Source organism: Lissotriton vulgaris, chromosome 9 (assembly GCF_964263255.1).
Source record: "Lissotriton vulgaris chromosome 9, aLisVul1.2, whole genome shotgun sequence".
Taxonomy (NCBI): Eukaryota; Metazoa; Chordata; class Amphibia; order Caudata; family Salamandridae; genus Lissotriton; species Lissotriton vulgaris.
In genome coordinates, this window is record NC_141697.1 from 186471405 (window position 1) to 186491614 (window position 20210).

The 20210-nt window shown below is 47.9% G+C and overlaps 1 protein-coding gene across 1 annotated transcript in view; it reads right to left on the reverse strand.

Annotated features, from left to right (window-relative positions):
• Nucleotides 1–20210, reverse strand: part of MAP4K5 (mitogen-activated protein kinase kinase kinase kinase 5) — a 577489-nt gene that overhangs the window by 225159 nt on the left and 332120 nt on the right. The window contains exons 21-22 of the mRNA XM_086937299.1: nucleotides 15009–15093; nucleotides 14850–14929 (exon numbers count right to left, since the gene is read on the reverse strand). Of these exons, the coding sequence (XP_086793425.1) occupies nucleotides 14850–14929; nucleotides 15009–15093 (165 nt within the window). The remainder of the gene's footprint in view (nucleotides 1–14849; nucleotides 14930–15008; nucleotides 15094–20210) is intronic.

Genomic DNA, 20210 nt, shown 5'->3' on the forward strand with positions numbered 1-20210 from the left:
CCCGTTGCCATCATCTGTCTTCAAAGAAATCAAGGACGCCTTCATCCCCCTTTGGACAAAGATTCTCAACGCTTCTTTATCTCAAGGAAAGATCCCTGAATGTCTAAAAGCAGCTCAGGTTTCACCCATTCTTAAAAAACATGATGCAGACAGAACTGACCTCAACAACTTTTGTCCCATCTCCAACCTCCCCACTCTGGCTAAGCTCCTAGAAAAATGCATGCAATCACAACTCTGCATGCACATTGAGAATTTCAATCTCTTGGATCAACATCAATCTGGTTTTCGGAGCAGTCACAGCACTGAATCGGGGCTCATTCACATTATGGATGACATACTTAAAATGTTAGACCATAATGAATCCTGCCTCCTAATCCTCCTTGATCTTTGCTCAGCATTCAACATGTTTAATCACGATAACTTCTTAGCCATTCTGGAACCCAGATGGGCCTTTCTGGTCTGGTATTGCAATGGTTTATGTCCTTCTTTCACAATAGATCCCAAAGTGTGTAGGTGAATCAAACCCTATCCCAGCCTTTTACAGTCTCCAAGGGGTTCCCTCAAAGATCTGCCCTTTCTCCCCTACTCTTTAATATTTTCCTAGAACCGCTAGCGAATTCTCTAAAATCCATGAATATTCTTTTTCAAATGTATGCGGGTGACACGCAACTCTACTTGAAAATCACCTCCTCTGAAGATTTCATATCACTCAATTCCACCTTGACGATTACCCAAAACTGGCTGAGAATCAACTCCTTCTCAAAACCGCTAAACAGAATTCCTTCTCATATCTCCTCCTAATCACACCCCCAAGATAGACCGCTGGATGAAACATCTCACTGCCTTCAACTGCTCCCCTCATATCATTGACTCAGCGAAATCTCTCGGAATTACCCTAGACTCGCACTTTAACATGAAGAATAATATAATTAAGATGTGTAAGGGTGCTAACCACCAAATTAGGATTCTTAGAAATCAAAAACCATTCCTCCCTCAAGAGGACTTCAAGCTGGTGGTTCAAGCGCTTGTCCTGCCGAGGCTAGACTATGGTAGTGTGACACTCTGTGGCCTCCCCAAATATACCTTGGCCCGCTCAGGGCTTCTTTGAATGCCACTGCCAAACTCATCACTGATACAAAAAGAAATTAACACATATCCACAGCCCCAAGATCTCTATATTGGTTAGAAAATGTGCAAGAAAAAAACTAAAGATTGCATGTTTGATACACAAAGCCCTCCATTTCAAAAGCACAAGTTACTTACCTACGGTAACAATATATCTGTAAGAGACAATAGTTAATGATAAATTCCTTACCTTAGAATTACCTCCAGGCGTCAGACTGGATCCGGAAAGTTTTCATCAGCAGTACACCCCTGCGCGTCACAAGGTGGCGGCATGAAGCTCCGCATCCATCGTAGGAGTCATGGTCGCCGGGATGACGTCGTGGCAGCTACTTAGATGCCGCCCTACCGCGTTGACGTCAGTTATTTTTTTTTACGCGCCAGCAAGTGTAGAATCGGAGAAAGCAGTAACCCCAGTCAATTTTTGACTGAGTTTTTGGGGACTTTTGTCTCTGTTCTTTTGAGGCTTTTATTCCTGGTGTATATGTATGCCTGGTTCAAAGTCTTGCGAGGGCTGTCCAGCACGAGGTGGGTGACGGACCCGCACCGCGAGTGTCTACTGCCTGGGGCGAGACCACGACCCCGCGTCGTGCCCCGACTGCGGGGCGATGGCTCTGAAAACTTTGCTGGAGCGGTCCCAAAAGTTGCTTGAGGTCAGGGAGTCGGCTCTGTACCATCTAACGTCTCGGTCGAGGTAGAGGGACCGGTCGCGGAGCCGCCACCATCGTTCGACGAAGTCTTCAGACTAGGGGTCAGGTAAGACGAAGGACAAAAAGTCAAAGATGCGACGTCGATCTTCGCCTTCCCCTAGCCTGTCCAGTTACACGGCTGAGCGTGCGAGTGGTGCCACCCCACGGCTCAAGCGTAGCCTACACAGTTGCCGATGGCCTACTCCGGCCCAGCTGCAGGAATTTCTGTCAGCTATGGCCCGGCTCCCCGGCCTAGGTCGTCCCCGGCTTCCATCCAAACATGGAGAGAGTGCCGGACCGGTGTCTATCGAGGCCGATTCCAACGCCGATGGGGAATTTCTATTCCTTTCTCTAGCCGCCTCCTTTTCCGCGGCAGGAACGCAAAGCCTTGCAAGATACTGACCACTGGTGCACTGAACCTAGGGCCTTGAAAGGGATGACCTTAACCCTAGAAATCAGTTCGAAGAACAGGGAGGATGGGTGGGGCGGTAAGGAATCTAACATTAACTAATGTCTCTTACAGATAGATCGTTACCAGAGGTAAGTAACTTGTGCATCTGAAAGAGAAACGTTAGTGATAGATTCCTTACCGTAGAATAGATACCCCAGCAATACCAACCCCGGTGGTGGGTCTGCGAACCAAGATCACAGCAGAAAGTCACAGAACAGCCAAAGAAGCAGTCTCTCCAGACTTGACTCTCAAGGAAATAATGCTTAGTAAAAGTGTGCAGCAAGGCCCACGTAGCTGCCTGACTGATGTCTTGCAGGGGGACACCATATCCCAATGAACGCCCTGATAAAATGGGCGCACATCGCCACCAGAGGTTCCTTTTTAGCCAGAGAATAACAGGGTTTTATACACAAGACAACCCAGCGGGAGATAGTCCTCTTGTGTACAGCCTGGCCTTTCTTGGCGCCTATGTAACCAACAAAGAGCTGGTCATTCACCCGGAACACTTGTGTGCGATTCAGGTAAAATGAGAGCGCACGTTTTGGGTCCAGACAGTGAAGCATCTCTTCCTCTCTGGAAGGGTGCGGAGGCGGTAAGAAAGTGGGTAAGGTGATAGTTTGCCCTATGTGGAAGGCAGTAACAACCTTTGGCAAGAAGGAAGGACGAGTACAGAGCACAACCTTGTCCGGATGACCAGACAGAAAAGGAGGTTCACTGGAAAGAGCCTCGAACTCACTCACACGCCTAGCGGAGGTGGTGGCAACCAGGAAAGCAGTCTTCAAAGTAAGTAAATAAAGAGGACAGTTGTGAAGCGGTTCAAAAGGAGCGCACATCAAATAAGTAAGAACCATATTCAAGTCCCAATGCGGAATCACAAACGGAAAAGGAGGAAAAAGGAGAGTAATGCCTTTAAAAAATCTACTTACAACAGGGGACTTGAAAAGAGAAGGCTGATCAGGAAGCCTGAGAAAGGCTGAAATTGGAGACAGGTAGCCCTTAATAGTGCCCAGAGCAGATCCCTGCTGGGTCAAAGAGAGAAGAAACAAAAGGAATTCTGAAAGAGGGTCAGGAAGGGGATCCACAGCCTTTTTTTGTGCACCATGTCACAAATTTGTTCCACCTGCAGGCGTATACTGATTTAGTGAGGGACGCCTGGCTGCCAGAATGACATTACAGACTTCAGGAGGCAAATCAAAAGAAATCAACTGTTGCCGCTCAATCTCCATGCAAGGAAATGGAGGCTCGACAGGTTCTGGTGGAGTACCTCCCCCTGCTGCTGCGACAGAATATCCTCCCGAAGAGGCAGTCGGATCGGGGGGTCCACGTTCATACTGAGTAGCTCGGGATACCACACTCTTGAGGCCAGTCCGGAGCCGCAAGAATGACTTGGGCCCGGTCGCGCCTGATCTTCTTCAGCATTCTGGGTAGAAGTGGTATAGGCGGAAAGGTGTACAATAGACCGCAACTCCACTCGTGACTAAAAGCGTCACCGAGCGAGCGCCGCCTTGGAAATTCCAACGTGCAGAACTGAAGACATTGTGCGTTGTCTTCGGTGGCAAATAGATCTAACCAAGGCTCTCCCCACTGTTGAAAGAGACCTTGCGCCACCTCCAAGTGAAGACGTCATTCGTGATCCAACATGCACCTGCGGCAGAGTTAGTCTGCCCTGGCGTTCAAAGAACCTGCCAAGTATTGGCCCACCAAGGAAATGCCTTGATGTTCCAGCCATGTCCAGAGACGCAGAGCCTCCTGACATAGGGTCCACGACCCCACCCCGCCACTGCTTGTAGCAGTACCACATGGCAGTGGTGTTGTCTGAACACCTACACTACCTTCCCCTTGAGACATGGAAGGAATGCCTTTAGTGCAAGTAGGATCGCCCGGAGCTCCAGAAGGTTGATATGGAGCCTGGACTCCGCCAAAGACTGGAGGCCTCTGATCTCCGCCTTTCCCATGTGGCCGCCCCATCTCAGAAGTGACGCATCTGTCGCCACTGTGTGCTCCGGTTGGGGAAGAGAGAGGGTTCTGCCGTTGACCCAACGCTGGTTCGTGAGCCTCCACTGTAACTGTCGAGCAGTGCCCTCCGAGATTTGGACGTAGTCGGACAGGTTTCCCTGATGCTGCGCACATTGGAAGCTCAAGTCCCACTGCAGAGCCCACATACGCCACCCGGAATGATGGAGCAGCAGGATGCAGGAGGCCATGAGGCCCAGCAGACTCGAGGTCATCCTGACGAAACCCAGGACAAGGGCTGAAAGATCGTCCCGGATCCGCTGCTCGGGAGGATAGACCCGAAACTGCGCCGTGTCCAGAACCGCTCTGATGAAGAGGAGCTTCTGAGAGGGGATTAGGTGCGACTTCGGTACATTGATGGAGAACCCCAACAAATGCAGGAGGTCGGTGGTAGTCTGGAGGTGGGAGACGACTGCCTGGGGCGAGCCCGACTTCAACAACCAGTCTTCGAGATAGGGGAAGAATGAAACACCCGATCTGTGCAGATGAGCTGCAACCACCACCATCACTTCGTGAACACCCGAGGGGCGCTGGTAAGGCCAAAATGGAGCACGGTGAACTGAAAGTGCTTGTGGCCTACTGTGAACTGCAGGTAGCGCCAGTGGGCCGGCAGGAGGGGGACATGAAAGTAAGCGTCATGCAAGTCTAGGGCAGACAAGACCTGAGCAAGTGTGAGCCTCTTGAACTTCTCCTTCTGGAGGAAGCGATTGCCGTTCCGAAGGTCTAAGATGGGATGCAGGCCCTTGTCCTTCTTTGGAACCAGAAGTATTGGGAAGAACTACTAGGACCTACTTCTGGTGCTGGAATGCGCTTGATGGCCCCCTTGGCCAAGAGCGCCACTCTTCCTGCTGGAGAAGCACCAAGTGATCCCCAGACATTTGGTGGTACTGAGGCGGCATGGCTGGAGGGGTTGTCTCGAAGGGGAGGGAGTAGCCCCTTCGGGCTCTCTGCAAAACCCGCCTGTCAATAGTGATAGTGCGCCAGTGGGGGAGGTGATGGCGAATCCTGCCGCCCAATGGCATGTGATGGGCCTGAAACACCGACTAGGAAGGTTTGGAGGCAGTGGCAGCGGGGGAGGTGGTAGACTGACCCGCCCACTTGCCCCGTGACCCACCTTGGCGGGTCCCACGTCCGCAGCGAGACTGTTGCTGCGCAGGAGGTGCGGACGGGAATGCGCTCGGGGATGCAGAAGCTTGGAAAACCAAGCTTTCAGGGGTAGAGTGTTGTGAGAGAAAAATGGGGTCGTCCAGAGCCGGGCAATGGAGTCGGGCCACCTTCCTGTTCACAGGAGCCCCTGTGTTGGGCCTGGACCAGGTGCCCAAAAGAACGTCCGAAAGTGCATCATTGAAGGGCAGCAGCAGCTCCGCAGAGGAAGCTGCTGGCCGAAGCACTTCTGTCAGGAGGTCAGTCCTGACGGCCACTGTAGGGAGTCCGAGGTGGAGAGCCTATGCTGCCCACGCAACACCAATGAATAAGTTACCACCCTCCTCCGTAGCCACGGTAGAAGAAGACAGTGTGCCAGGTTCTGGAGAAAAATCCAGTCCACCAGCGTCCATCAAATCCTCTTCCCAGTCCGGATCTAGCTTGCATTGGGCAGAGAAATTCCCCATCGGCGTCGATCGACACCGGTCCGGCACGTCTCGGGATGGAAGCCGGGGACGACCTTGGCTGGGCTATAGCTGACAGAAATTCCTGCAGCTTGGCCGGAGTGGCAGACGGACCCGGGAAGGGCAGGTGGGCCATCGGCAACTGCGTAGGCTCCGCCGGAGCCGTGGGGTGGCACCATCCGCACCCTCAGCAGTGTCGCGGGACAAGCTAGGGGAAGGCGAAGAGCGGCGTCGCTTCTTCAACTCCTTGTCCCTCGTCTTACCTGAACCAGAGTACCAAGACTTCATCGAACGATGGTGGCGGCTCTGCGACCGGTTCCTCGACCTCCCACGGGACCGGGACTTTGAACAGATCGGAGCCAACTCCCGGGCCTCAAGCAAAGTGGTTTCAAGGTTGCGGCTGCCGGGGTTTGGGGGGGTGGACTGACCCGACCTCCGGCTGCCCGACCCACAGGGTCTAGTGGTACTGCATCCTTGGGCATGTAGAGGCTCTGGAGCTTTTATGCCGTGGTGGCTGGGCGGGTAAAGAAGCCCCTTCTATGGCAACAAAAGATGGGCTTGGGTTGGTGGGAGCCATGGAAAATCCCAAGGAGGAACTGGCTGTAGCTCCAGCGCTGAGCTTGTCTTGTCTCCGAAGAGACGGTAAACCTCAAAGGGCATGTCCATACGCAAGGCTTGGAAATCCCCTAAAAATTCAGTTATTCTCAGTCATGCATGGTGCCGTAAGATCACCAGTTAAGAAGCCGCTCAGCCTAGCAAGTGGGTCATATCCAGCCCACACCTACTCATGAACTTGGCTGTGTCCCGCTCGTCTGCTATAGCTGGAAGAGTATGGCCGGGGGTTTCTCCAACACCATGGGAAGCATTTCCTAAATCAAATCCAACAATGCATGGGAGTAAGGCCCCAAAAGGCATGCAGTGTTCACGGACCGCAGTGCCAGGATGGTGGAAGAAAACACTTTTGTGCCTAAGGTGTCCAGCCTCTTTGATTCCCACTCTGGTGGAGGGGTCGAGAATGTTCCAGGATTTTCACAGGAAGTGGAGGCTTGCTCCACCAAGCTCTATGGGGTAGGCTGTTGGGTGGATAAATTTGTCCCCTGGGGAAGGGCATTGGCGGTGGGCTATTGTCCTATTCACAGAAGCCTCTGTGCTGGGCTTGGACCAGGACTTACTAAAGGGTTTCATCAAATGGTAGAAGCAGTTCCGAGGGCGTCACTCCTAGCTGAAGCGCCTCTGTCAAGATGTTAGTCTTGACTGCCAATGAGGGATGGCTAAGGTCCAAGACATTGACCGCCCTTCTCACCACCACAGCAAAAGAAACACCCTCCTCCATAGCCACAGCAGGAGAAGAGACTATGGCTGTCCACTGGCATCTGCCAAGTCCTCACACCACCCATGTTGGCGTCTAAGGGTTGGTATTCCTCAGCATCCAAACTGAAACAAACGTGTCCAATTTGTTTCAGTTTCCCCAAGTTTGAGCCCTAAGGAATGGGGCTCAGGCAACCGGTCTGAGGTCAAGGCTTCAGTTGGTTTCGGACGACGCCCCTCTGGCACATTGTCAGAATCAGGGAAGAGAACGGGGATGGCGGCAGGAGGAAACGGCAGGCGGGGAAGAGCGAAGTGGCATGACTGGCGCCAGTCCGGATCCATCTGTGGCTCCAAGGGGCCCAACTGGTGCTGTGGCGGACCTTGCAGAGTTTGGGCAGGGGTCGACCCTGATCCCGAAACAAAGGGAGGCGCGCAGCCAGCCCTAGGGGCAGGCTCAAACACTCCCTCATCTCATCGGACTAATTGTATGGATGAATAGGGAAACAGAAATCAACCTTGCCACGTGGGAAGCAATGCAAAATAATCCGAACTCCCAGTATGCTAAGTATTTAAAACAGTCCCTTGACTCCACTGAACTTGCATCATTGTGGCAAACTAAACTTCCGGTACCATCATTTAAGCTAGCTGTTAAAAAGGCAGCAAACAGGCATTCGCTGATTAGCGACAAATCGCTCTTCAGTCACCCAGCTCACGCATGGATGACAATTCAATCATACAACGTCCTAAAACCTGCAGCCTATTTCGGGTTTTCTTTCTCTTCATATATCAAATCAAAAAACCTTAGCTTAAGGATGGGTAATCTGCCGACAAATGCCGATATACCAGACTGGAGGAAACCTGACACAAAGGAGTGTGACCTATGTGGCGACACAAAACAAGACTTTATCCACCTACTTTGCATCTGCCCTGCACTGGTTCAGGAACAACGGTACTGGTTAAAGGCAAAGTTCATTGCATATGGAATACGTACCTTTCGCTCCGCCACTATACAAACTCTGAGTGCAGCGGATCCACAATTCATTTGCAGATTAAATTTGTCATGAAGTTTGAATACAAAAGGGGTATCACTGCACAAAGCTGAAAACTAAGAATAGGTCTGACAAATTTGTAGCCATGCTAGAAGTTGCATTTACCACTCTCCCTAGCCAGTCAATGGATACAGTGGAGGAAGTTGTTTTTAACTCACCGCCACACAACTAGTTAACGGACAATGTATAAATAAACTGACTTGGCACTGGACACTTTTGACATAATTTTCCTCACTAATGTTGCTAAGTCCAAATCAGGAATGTATACTGATTAGTTTTAACCAATGTTTTTATTCTTTTGTAATTGTTTTTATTAACTATACAATAAAGTTACTCTACCACACCCCTGTCATCGGACGAAATCAATGGATGGGGTCAAGTCGCCAAACTCTTATTCATTTATTTTTATTGGATTTACCAGAACACTCGGCCGACTTTGACTGAGACGAAGAATGATGGCTCTGCAACAGAACCCGGCCCTTTCTCTCGCACGGGATCAAGGGTATCACACGTCGAGCTGCAAGGAGCTTGAGGGACTGCTCCCTCAATGCCTTGGTGTGCATAGAGTGGCAAGAGAAGCAGGTTGTTGGTATTGGTTGTGCCCAAGGCACCAGAGGCAAACAAGATGCAGGTCTGTCACCGACAGATGCCGCAGGGCTTGAAGCTAACTCTTCTCGAAGCCATCTCTGCCACATCAGGAGATCTAAAAAAAAAAAAACTTCAAAAAAGGTAGAAAAAGAGAATAAGGACAATCAAATAAATTACTGGGGATAGTTCTCTCCAGATCAGCGGAAAGAAAAGAAATGACATCAGTGTCCTGGGGTGGCACCTACATAGGCCCTGCGTACGTCACTTACAGCACTGATGACGGCTCAAGAAGCTTAACGATGCCTCCTACATACGTATAGGGGTACTTGCTCATGGAAAGTTTCCAGATCTAGTCTGACACATGGAGATATTTCTACGGTAGGGATTCTGCAGCTAGAAGACTCTATAAGATATCTTTTCAGTGATTAACCCTCTCTGTATTGCAACTTCCAAATTCGAGAATTACAACACTGCCTGTGTGACAGTTTCTATCAATGTTCCTTCATGAATTGCTTTTTTTTTTTTGAACGTCAATATGGGATATCCTTGCAAAACTGCAGCTCTTAGCGATCCACCATGGCTTACTAGTGCTGTTTCCCTGCAAGCAGTGAGGTCACAGTCAACCAGTGTAAAATTGCCCTGTCCCTGTTTGCAGTGACGTCAGTGTCAAAGAATGAAAATTCCCAAGAATTCCGTAGAAGTGAGGGAACATCATAAGCTAACACATTAGTCAAAAGCCAATAGGTCTCCTGCGGAAAACAGGGCACAGATGTATTGGCTTTGCTAGTGGTTTTGTCTCCGTGAAGGTGCACGCATGAATGACCGCCATTTTGTAATGTATTAGTATTTGTATTTTAAGGGAATACTCTACAAGATCGCTGCTGTGAGTTGCAGGGTCAGTGCTTGTGTGAGCATATGTACACAAAAGCAGCAAAAGAAGCAAACTCAGAATGGTTTCAAAACTATTCAACGATGGTCAGCTGCCTACCAATACTGGAGGCCAGGCAAGAGAATTGAGGGTCCTACAAGAGGATGCGGGAAGAGACAATCAGCCGCTGTAAGAGGAGGTTGAAGCTTGTAAATTGAGAGGTTAATGAAGGAGGGGAAGCAGGAAGATAAAAGTGAGAGGAAAAGAAAATGGCCCTTCATGTACTGACATTAGCAGTGGAAAGATGTAACACAAGGAGAGTGAAATTATCCTGATTGGGACAAACAATAACAGGAAGGAAGCCATTCACTCAAGACACAAATGAATACAGAAAGAAAGCCACTGAATCATGAGCACAGGGAGGGACCCAAAGTCCACTTCAAGTCTGTAATGAATACTCTAAGTCTGTCTGAAAACAGGTGTCTGTAGGCGAGACCTATAAAGGAGTTTTTTAGGTCGAGCAGACCTAACCCTCAATGCGTGAGCATTGAGGTGTCTGCTTCAGACCTATTGTGGCCCGTTAGTGAGAATGCTGAAAAAGGGTACACCAATCTGTTACGAGCTCTCGCAGTTTTCACCGCGGGAGCGCGCGTCAGATCCGCGCATGCGCAGAGTCCCCGCGCATGCGCAGAGTAACTCACAGCCCTTGCACAGACGCAGGCAGGCAGCCCCCACCCCTCTGCATGCATGCACACACAGGCGAGCGCATACACACGCAGGCACACAGACACTCGCTCACACACACATACACACACCCCCCTCCCCCACAGTCACACGCACGCACACAAAGCCCGCCCGCCCGCACTCGCGCGCGCACATGCTTTCCCCCGCCTCCCCCCTCCCCCGCTCAGCAACCCACTCACCGGCTTCCTTCGTGCGGCGGCTCTCCTCAGCTGCAGGGCCCGGCAGCAGGACTCTTCTTCCCTCCTTTGGCACCGGGGCGCAGGGTAGGCTCCTGCCTGCTCCGGTGCTCCAAACACGGCGGCTCCGTCCAATCGCGGCTCTTCCGTGGGAGGCGGGGTAGGCTCCCGCCCTCCTACTTCCTGTTTCCTGTTGTCGCGCCGGCCTGCCTGACTTCCTGGTCGCAGGCCGGCAGAGTGACGGAAGGCGGTGACTTGCGGTATTTATTTACCGGACTTGTTTCTATTCCTTTCTCGGGCGCCTCTATTGCTCACCAAAACACCCACGTGTTTGCACAGTCTCACTCCCTGATCGCCACCACTCTCGCTTGCTCCCCCACCCCACCTCTTCTCGTCACCGACTATCTTGCTCTCTTTCCTTACTTTATTTTTATAGACTTCCTAGCTATCCATGCACAACATACCAGCAAGCCACTCAGTCCGCCTCAGCCCGTTTGTTTCCTGTCAATAGTCATTAGGGCGGATTTAAAAATGTGTGTAAACCGGTTTGGCATGGCAGACTGCAAGAGCCACTGGGGGCCCCGTTACATAGATGACGACACGGGAAAGGCACAGCAGAGAGCTAGCTACACAGAGCTGTCTTGTTATAATTGAGCCTTTATAAAGCGCGTTGCTGTCACATGTTATTCAGGCGACGGCATTGTTAGCTGTGTGTACGCGATGTTTTGCATGCTGTTATGTTCTACACACCGCAGGGGTATTTTTTGTGTGCAACATTTGTTGCATTTTATATAAATGTTGTTATGTTTTTGTAAGAATTCGCACAACACATTTAATTGCATGTTGTAGTTCATTAGATGTTTCTAAATGTTGTACACATTTGAATGTCATTGCATGTTGTACATACCTCGGGATTAGTGCATGTTGTACCCATGATTTACGTGCAAACCGCGATGTCACTGCCTTTTCTACGAGCCGCCTTGTGACCCTTTGCTACCCAATACCCACACCGATTGAATTGTACAGTGGACAAATACACACCAATAGCATTGTAAAGTGTACAAATACACACCGCGATGTCATTGAATGTTCTTGCGTGTTGAACACGCCGCAATGTCATTGAATGTTCTTGCATGTTGAACACACTGCGATGCATTGTGCGCGCACGTTGTCCCAGCTCCGGGCTTTAATAATTATGCATGAATGTGTGCATGTATGATACACATGCGCGGATCACAACTCCCCCCTCACACACTTTGTAAGCAGGGGCAGGAAGTGCTGAGCCAGACGTTTACTTTTACACCCTTTTACAAACTCAACATTCCCCCCCTCCTGCGCCTGCTTTAGCTTCGTTTGTTTGTTGTAAATGAGACAGGACATGTTTAGATTTCTTTTAAAAGGGGAGGAGGGCCCCGGTACTGTGCTTAAGTTTGCTAAGTGCACCTTGGTACCCCTGCCCTCAGACATACTTCTATTTATGTATTTATTATATTTATTATGTGTTTTAAAGAGCTAACATGACCATCACAGTATCAGGGCCCTGTACGTGGTTGAAGTGAAGTACAAACCCTGTTACTCGAAATTATTGCATGTACGGCACTCTTTTTGACACGAACACACGTTGTGTCCATCTGTGACACGTGTGTGTTGTGGGTCCGCAGCAAACAGACCAACGGTGCGTACTTACTGCGTACTTCGCCCACACCTACATGTTCCAAGACACTAGGGGCTCCCAGCACCCCTTTGTTGATAAATATGTTTTATTCTCTCAGAAACAGCCCTTGAAACACTTCGAAAACCCGCACCTACGTCTGTAAATCAAACACACAATACTTGGTTTCATACCACGCACCCGAGTTTAATGTGTCCATGGATAAGGCGCGCATGTTCCAAAGAGCCACGCATGTTTTATAAGCACATCCTAATAATGACAGTTTGTAAGTAGAGTATTTCACTCCGAGATATAATGTGGACATGCTCATGAAAACACGCTGCACGCTTCTGGGTTCATCTGGTCCTCTATTTATGATATCTGCACAATGAATCTGTGCACTGTCGTAACTTCAGATACACTGCACGCGCTTGTGCACACGCCAAGCCCTCTGCTGCATGTGGGATTGGTGCACGGCGACTCCACAGATACAATGTATGTTCACACTAGGTTCGCTTCTTCAGACACACACACTTGTGCACACGCCAAGCCCTCTGCTGCGCGTGGGATTGGTGCACGACGACGCCACAGATACAATGTATGTTCACACTAGGTTCGCTTCTTCAGACACACTGCACACTTGTGCACACGCCAAGCCCTCTGCTGCGCGTGGGATTGGTGCACGACGACTCCACAGATACAATGTGTGTTCACACTAGGTTCGCTTCTTCAGACACACACACACTGCACACTTGTGCACACGCGAAGCCCTCTGCTGCACGTGGGATTGGTGCACGACGACTCCACAGATACAATGTGTGTTCACACTAGGTTCGCTTCTTCAGACACGCTGCACACACTTGTGCACACCTCAGGCCATCTGCTGCACGTGGGATCGGTGCACGCACGACTATCCCCACAGATACAATGTGGGTTCACACTAGTCGCACCCTCAATTCTTCAGACACACTGCACACTTGTGCACACGCCAGGCCATCTACTGCACGTAGTATCAGTGCACGACAACTCCGCATAGTGGTGACCGGTCTGTGTTTGTTTTCACCTTTGTTTGTTTTCCCTCCCTCCGCTGCACTATTTATCTATTTTTCATGTTGTATTTTTTTTATCTCTGTTTTGCTTCCTTACTGCCCGCCCACTATGTAGTGCAATTTCCTTCGGGTTTTACAGTGTGTATGTAAAGCGCTCTGATACCTACGGGTCTAGCTAGCGCTATATAAAAATTTTAAAATAAATAAATAAAATAAATAAAAATACAGGTTTGTATCGTCACAACTTTTTTTAAAAAAAATCTTCATCGTATCTGCTCCAAGTGTTTATCAGTAGCATCTTTTAGCTGTTTTTGTAGTCAGTGAACTCTACCGCCCTCACTCTACCACCCTCACTCTACCACTCTACCGCCCTCACTCTACCACTCTATCGCCCTCACTCTATCTATCTATCACCCTCACTCTATCTATCTACAGCCCTCACTCTATCTATCTGTCTATCTATCTCCCTCACTCTATCTATCTATCGCCCTCACTCTATCTATCTGTCTATCTATCGCCCTCACTCTATCCGTCTATCGCACTCACTCTATCTATCACCATCATTCTATCTATCGATCGCCCCCATTCTCTTTCTTTCTATCGCCATCACTCTATTTATCTATCTATCTATGGCCCTCGCTCTATTTATCTATCTATCTATTGCCCTCACTCTATTTATCTATCTATTGCCCTCACTCTATCTATCTATCGCACCACCGCAGCATCACTCAGGGGCACCACACCATCACTCAGGGGCAGCACAACATCACTATGCGCTACCTCAGCATCACTGAATGCCACAGCATCCCTTGTCGCCACCACAACATCACTCGTCGTCACCACAGCATCAATCTGTGCAACCATTCAACAACAAATGGTTAAAATATGTTTTCTCAATGTTTCAAGCTTTATTACAAATGTCACAAAAGATGTTAATATTTCACTTCTGTTCTTGGATTTTCGTCTCAAAAAAATGCACTGAATATAATCTTCACAAAAGTTATTTACAAAAGTTTAAGCTATTGCCATTATAAATTACAATAACTTGTATTTAATTATTTAAAAAAATTAAAAGCCATTGTTATTTGTAATATCAATACATCTAAGTCACGTAAATACAAAACATGTTGCAGTACAAATGATATAGGTGTCACATTTGCAAAAGTTAAAAGTATTGGCATTGTAAATGACAAAGCTAATAATTTCGCTATTTTCAAAACCAGCACATAAATAAAAAATGTGTCATTTACAAGACGAATAGCTCAAACTTTCCTAATGCGAGACCTATTGCATTGCAAATGCTTGTTTTTTTTAATTGGCATTTCAAGAATAAACAACCATCACAGTCATTGGCAGTAATTAGCGACAGTGGATATACAAACTGTGTTCATAAAGGAAATTTGAGTTCTAAAATTGTCCAGCCAAGTACACACATAAAAATGGGTAGTAAATTGTACATCAAAACCACTGAGCAGCTCGTCTGTGCAAATGTGCATTTGTATTAATAGTGCTGAAGAATAAAAATAGGTGTTACCTGTTCCATTGTAGCTTCATGAAGTTCATTTAGGTTCAATGCATAAATTCCCTCTTCAGTTCCAAATATGATGTACTGATCTACAAATTTAATGAGCCAAAATGAGACAAACTTTTTTTCTTACTAAATATGAAAATAACTAGAAGGAAAACAATCTACCTTTGGTATCCGTATGTATCCATGATGTTGCACAATTAATCTTTAAGGGGCAGCCATCAAATACTTTAGAAAAACATGCTCCCATCTAAAAAGACATTTTGGAAACACTGGATGAGTACAAATTTTCATGTTAACAGTTTAATTTGTGCTTCAAAGATTCTAACTGTATTAATAATCATGTAACATAATAGGATAACATTGCGTTCTTTTGTTGCAAAAGCATGTTAAGGAGCCATAACGATATCTCTAGCAACAGACATGGGCCCTTCAATGTTTATGTGCACTCTCACCGAGAGTCAATAGCGTGAACAGCACATTAAAACTGGTTATTCACTGCTATGAAGTATCAACAGTGGGAAACAAAGTTGTTTCCTGCTGGTGCTATTTTGAAAGGAATCCTCTGCTCTGAACTAAGGGGGCGGCAATGCGGCGCCGAAGGTACAGAGGGTGGTGAAGTGAGTGGCAGGACTTCAGATTACTATTATTATTTTTTGGGGCTGTAGAGGGGATAGTGAATGCAAATGGTGGTGAGGATGTATGACAGGACACCTAGTACATTTCAAAAAATATTTTGGGTTAGAGGTAATACTGAGGGCCGTGAGAGGGTGGCAGGATTTTTTTTTTTTTTAAGTGGGGAGTTGGTGGCGTCATGATGGTCATTCGGCAGGTCACCAGATGTGAGGAAGGGCCATGTTGTTGATGGCTCACCCATGACTTCTGAACCCTGGCATAGCTGCTGAAAGCATGGGTATATGATTGGATGGGCCATATATAACATAACTTTGTAGAGGGACTAACAGTGAATTACAGGGATAGGTTTTTCTACTTCAGGGTTCCGAGTAACATCATAGATAATGCAAACTTCACTCTCGTATTGGTTGTCACTAAGAACCCCCATTAGTAAAAACATACTTTTTATTTAATGTTACCCAACTAGAATTCTACATATTTTTACTTTGGCCTAATAGGCCGAATGAGCAAAAATTTTATGAACGTTAAGTTTTTTATAATTGTTGTATATACAATTATAATGCTATATCTGTTTTATAATACTTTATACTATGCTCAAGTTTTCCAGTTTAGCACTGAAACGTCATTAATTTGTTAAACAAGCACTGGCAAAGCCAAAAGATCTGGTGTTGGCCAACAGCTTTTTTTCTTCGTTTGTCACTAGCAGTGAGGTTAGCCAAGGGCAGAAGTGGGCTGTCCCGTGGTGTATTCTGGGTGTGGCACAAGAAATGAATGACACAAACAGAATAACGGATCCTGATGATGGCTGAAAGGCCCCCTATAAGTAACTTCAAAAGACCTAAAGTCTGGTGCTACTATAAAGGCCATGGAACGGGCAGTTTTCAGCTAAGTTGTAGTATCCTGCTGGAGTTTCAACAAATTACTCACCTTAGTAAAGTGTGCAAAATTGGTTTTTAATGCACCTTCAAGCCATCGTCTGTGTTTTACCGCAGAACAGAAAAGTATCAAGAGGATACGTAATTTCATAAACCGCCTACTCTCTGTCCTCCTACAAACTAGAGATAGATACCAGTTTGCCAATCCTAACTTCCTTTTTATTCTATCCAGCTTAACAATTTGTGTACATGTGCACTGAGCAGATGGACTGCAATAGGGCTGTGTGCAGGAAAGGCAGCCAGAGGAATACTAAGAGGTAAAATAATCTCATAGTAAAACTTCTACCACACCTTGCAGTTTTCCTGTAGGGCAATTCTGCTTTCCGTTTCTTGGGATCTGCAGGCCAGAATGATAAGTAACATGCAATTTTAATTTTAATGATAAGTAAACGAATATGCTACTTACCAGTATGCATCTGTTCTTGGCATGTAGGGCTGCTGACATTCATATCTGTGCATAGATCGCCGACTAGTGTTGGGTCCGGATGATTGCACACTGTTGTCCTGGAAGAGTCTTCGAAGTATCACACGATAGGTGGCTCCTCCCCTGTACTACAGTGCGCATGGGCATCCTCTCCATCCACAGATTGTTTTTCGCCATTGTGGCAGAGATGGAGCTCAGTACTGTAAGTGAGGACCATGCTAAGAGTAATTCTGAGTGCTGCAGCCGCTACAGGCGCCGGGGAGGAGGGCGGGCGATATGAATGTCAGCAGCCCTACATGCTAAGAACAGATGCATACTGGTAAGTAGCATATTCGGTTCGAGGCATGTGGGCTGCTGAATTCATATCTGAGCATAGAATACATAGCAGTCCCTCCATTAGCGGCGGCTGCCTGTGCCAGCTGCAGCAGTCTGAAAAAGTGTTTTTAGAACAGCCTGTCCTACAGCTGCCTGCTGTTTGGAGAGCACATCTACGCAGTAGTGTTTGGTAATGTGTGTATGGTAGACCATGTGGCTGCTTTACAGATTTCCTCTAAGGGAATGTTTCCCAGGAAAGCCATGGATGCCCCTAACTTTCGTGTTGTGGGCTTTTGGGGGAATCGTTAATGTGCGCTTAGCTTTTTGATAGCAAATCTGTATGCACTTAACGATCCATCTGGCTATACCTGCTTTTGAAATGGGGTTGCCTTTGTGGTGTGGTGAAAAGGCAACAAACAGTTATTTTGTCTTTCTGAATTCTTTTGTCCCATCAATGTAGTACATGAGAGCTCTTTTGACATCTAGTGTGTGGAGCATTCTTTCTGCCACTGAATCTGGGTTCTGGAAGAACACTGGTAGTTCTATAGTTTGATTCATATGGAACTGTGAAACCACCTTAGGCAGAAACTTAGGGTTAGTGCGTAGTACCACCCTTTTGGAGTGAATTTGTATGAATGGCTCTTGGATAGTTAGTGCTTGAAGTTCACGAACGCGTCGTAGCGATGTGATTGCTATAAGGAAAGCCACTTTCCACGTTAAGAATTGTATCTCGCATGAGTGGAGAGGCTCAAAAGGTGGACCCATAAGTCTGGTAAGGACCAGATTTAGGTTCCATACAGGTGCTGGTGGGTGCCTGGGAGGAAAACTCATTTGAGTCCTTCCAGAAAAGCTTTGATGGCAGGCACTCTGAAAAGTGAGAGATGCCGCCTATTTTGGAGATAAGCTGCTATTGCGGATAAATGTATACGAATGGAAGCGTAGGCCAGATTGCATTTGTATAGATGTAATAGATAACAGATGATGTTTTGAGTAGATGCATCTAGCGGATTAATGTCATTATTGGCACAATAAATGACGAAACGCTTCCATTTGGCTGCATAGCATGCTCTAGTTGTGGGCCTCCTTGCCTCCTTTATGATATCCATACAGTCAGGAGGCAGGTTGAGGTAGCCAAATTCTAAGACATCAGGAGCCAGATCGCCAGGTTGAGCTGTTGCGGATCTGGATGCTGAATGTCGCCATGGTTCTGCGTCAAGAGTCTGGGTGTGAGGTGCAGTCTTTGATGCGGTACCACGGACAGTTCTAGAAACGTGGTGTACCATGGTTGGCGTGCCGACGTTGGAGCAACCAGGATGAGAGTCATTGAGTGTTGCCTCAGTTTGCGTGCCACTAGCGGTATTAGCGGTGCTGGTGGAAAAGCGTACGCAAATATGCCTGACCAGTTCATCCAAATCGTATTTCCCTGCGACTGTGGGTGTGGGAACCTGGCGGCAAAGCTTTGGCATTTTGCGTTTTCCTTTGTGGCGAATAGGTCTATCACTGGATGACCCCACTGCTGGAAGTACGGGTGGAGTACTGATGGATGTATCTCCCACTCGTGCATTTGATGGCTGTGCCTGCTGAGCAGGTCCGCCATCTGATTTTCCTTGCCTGGGAGGTGTTCTGCCATGAGGAAGATGTTTCTCTGAATGGCCCACTTCCACATGCTCTGAGCCACATGAGACAACTGCGGAGAGTGTGTACCTCCCGGCTTCTGTATGTAGTACATGGCAGTCATGTTGTCCGTCCAGATCAACACCACTTTGTTGCACAAATGTACCTTGAATGCTTTCATTGCCATGAAGATTGCCATCAGTTCCAGAAGGTTGATGTGCATCTTCCTTTGCTGTATTGTCCATAGTCCCTGCAATGTGTATTGGAGTACATGAGCTCCCCATCCCTCGAGAGATGCGTCCGTTGTCAGTATTATCTGTGGTACAGGCTCTTGGAACGGTCGGCCCCTGCAAAGGTTTTGTGGATTCCACCATTGCAGAGAGTCGTATGTGCAACCGGTCACCAACACTAGGTCTTTTAATTGTCCTTGAGCCTGATTCCACTGACGTGCTAAGCACTCCTGAAGCGGACACATGTGTAGTCTCGCGTGCGGGACTATGAAGATGCAGGAGGCCATCATGCCTATCAACTGCATGAACACTCGTGCTGGAAGCGAGTGTTGTGGTCTGAATTTTTGTATCAGCAATTGAATGCTGTTGATCCTCACTGAATTTGGCTGTGCTTTGGCTGCCAGAGTGTCTATTGTCGCGCCCAAGTAATGTCGTACGTGGGCGGGCTGAAGGTAGGACTTTGGATAATTCAGTGAAAATCCCAGGCTGTTAAGTAGGTGAATGGTGTGAGACATGTGGGTGGCACATTGCTGGGCCGACTTTGCTTGGACAAGCCAGTCGTCCAGATAAGGGTAGACGTGAATATTCTGTCTCCGTAGGTGTGCAGCCACTATCGCTAGGCACTTGGTAAACACCCTGGGTGCTGTTGTTACTCCGAAGGGGAGAACTTTGAACTGATAATGTTGATCCTGAATGGTAAATCTGAGATATTTTCTGTGTGACGGGTGTACCTGTATATGGAAATATGCATCCTTTAGATCTAGTGTTGCGAGGAAATCTCCCTGGCGGAGCAACAGTAGAACCTGCTGTAATGTGAGCATGTGAAAGTGTTCTGACAGGATGTACTCGTTTAGGGGCCTGAGGTCGAGTATGGGTCTGAGGGACCCGTCCTTTTTTTGGGATCAAGAAGTACAGCGAGTACACCCCTGTACCTCTTTGTTCCACAGGCACGAGCTCTATGGCTCCTTTTTGCAGCATGCTGACTACCTCTTGCTGTAATAACTGCATATGCTCTGCGGACATAGGACAGTGTCTTGGGGGTATGTTGGGTGGAGTGGATGTTAACTCCAGACAATAACCGTACTGGATAAGCTGCCTCACCCACCTGTCTGTAGTGATGGATTTCCAGACCGGCAGGAACTGTTGTAGTCTCCCCCCGACCGGTGTTATATGGTCGGGGGTAGTGACAAGACGTCACTGTTTGTTGGTGGCG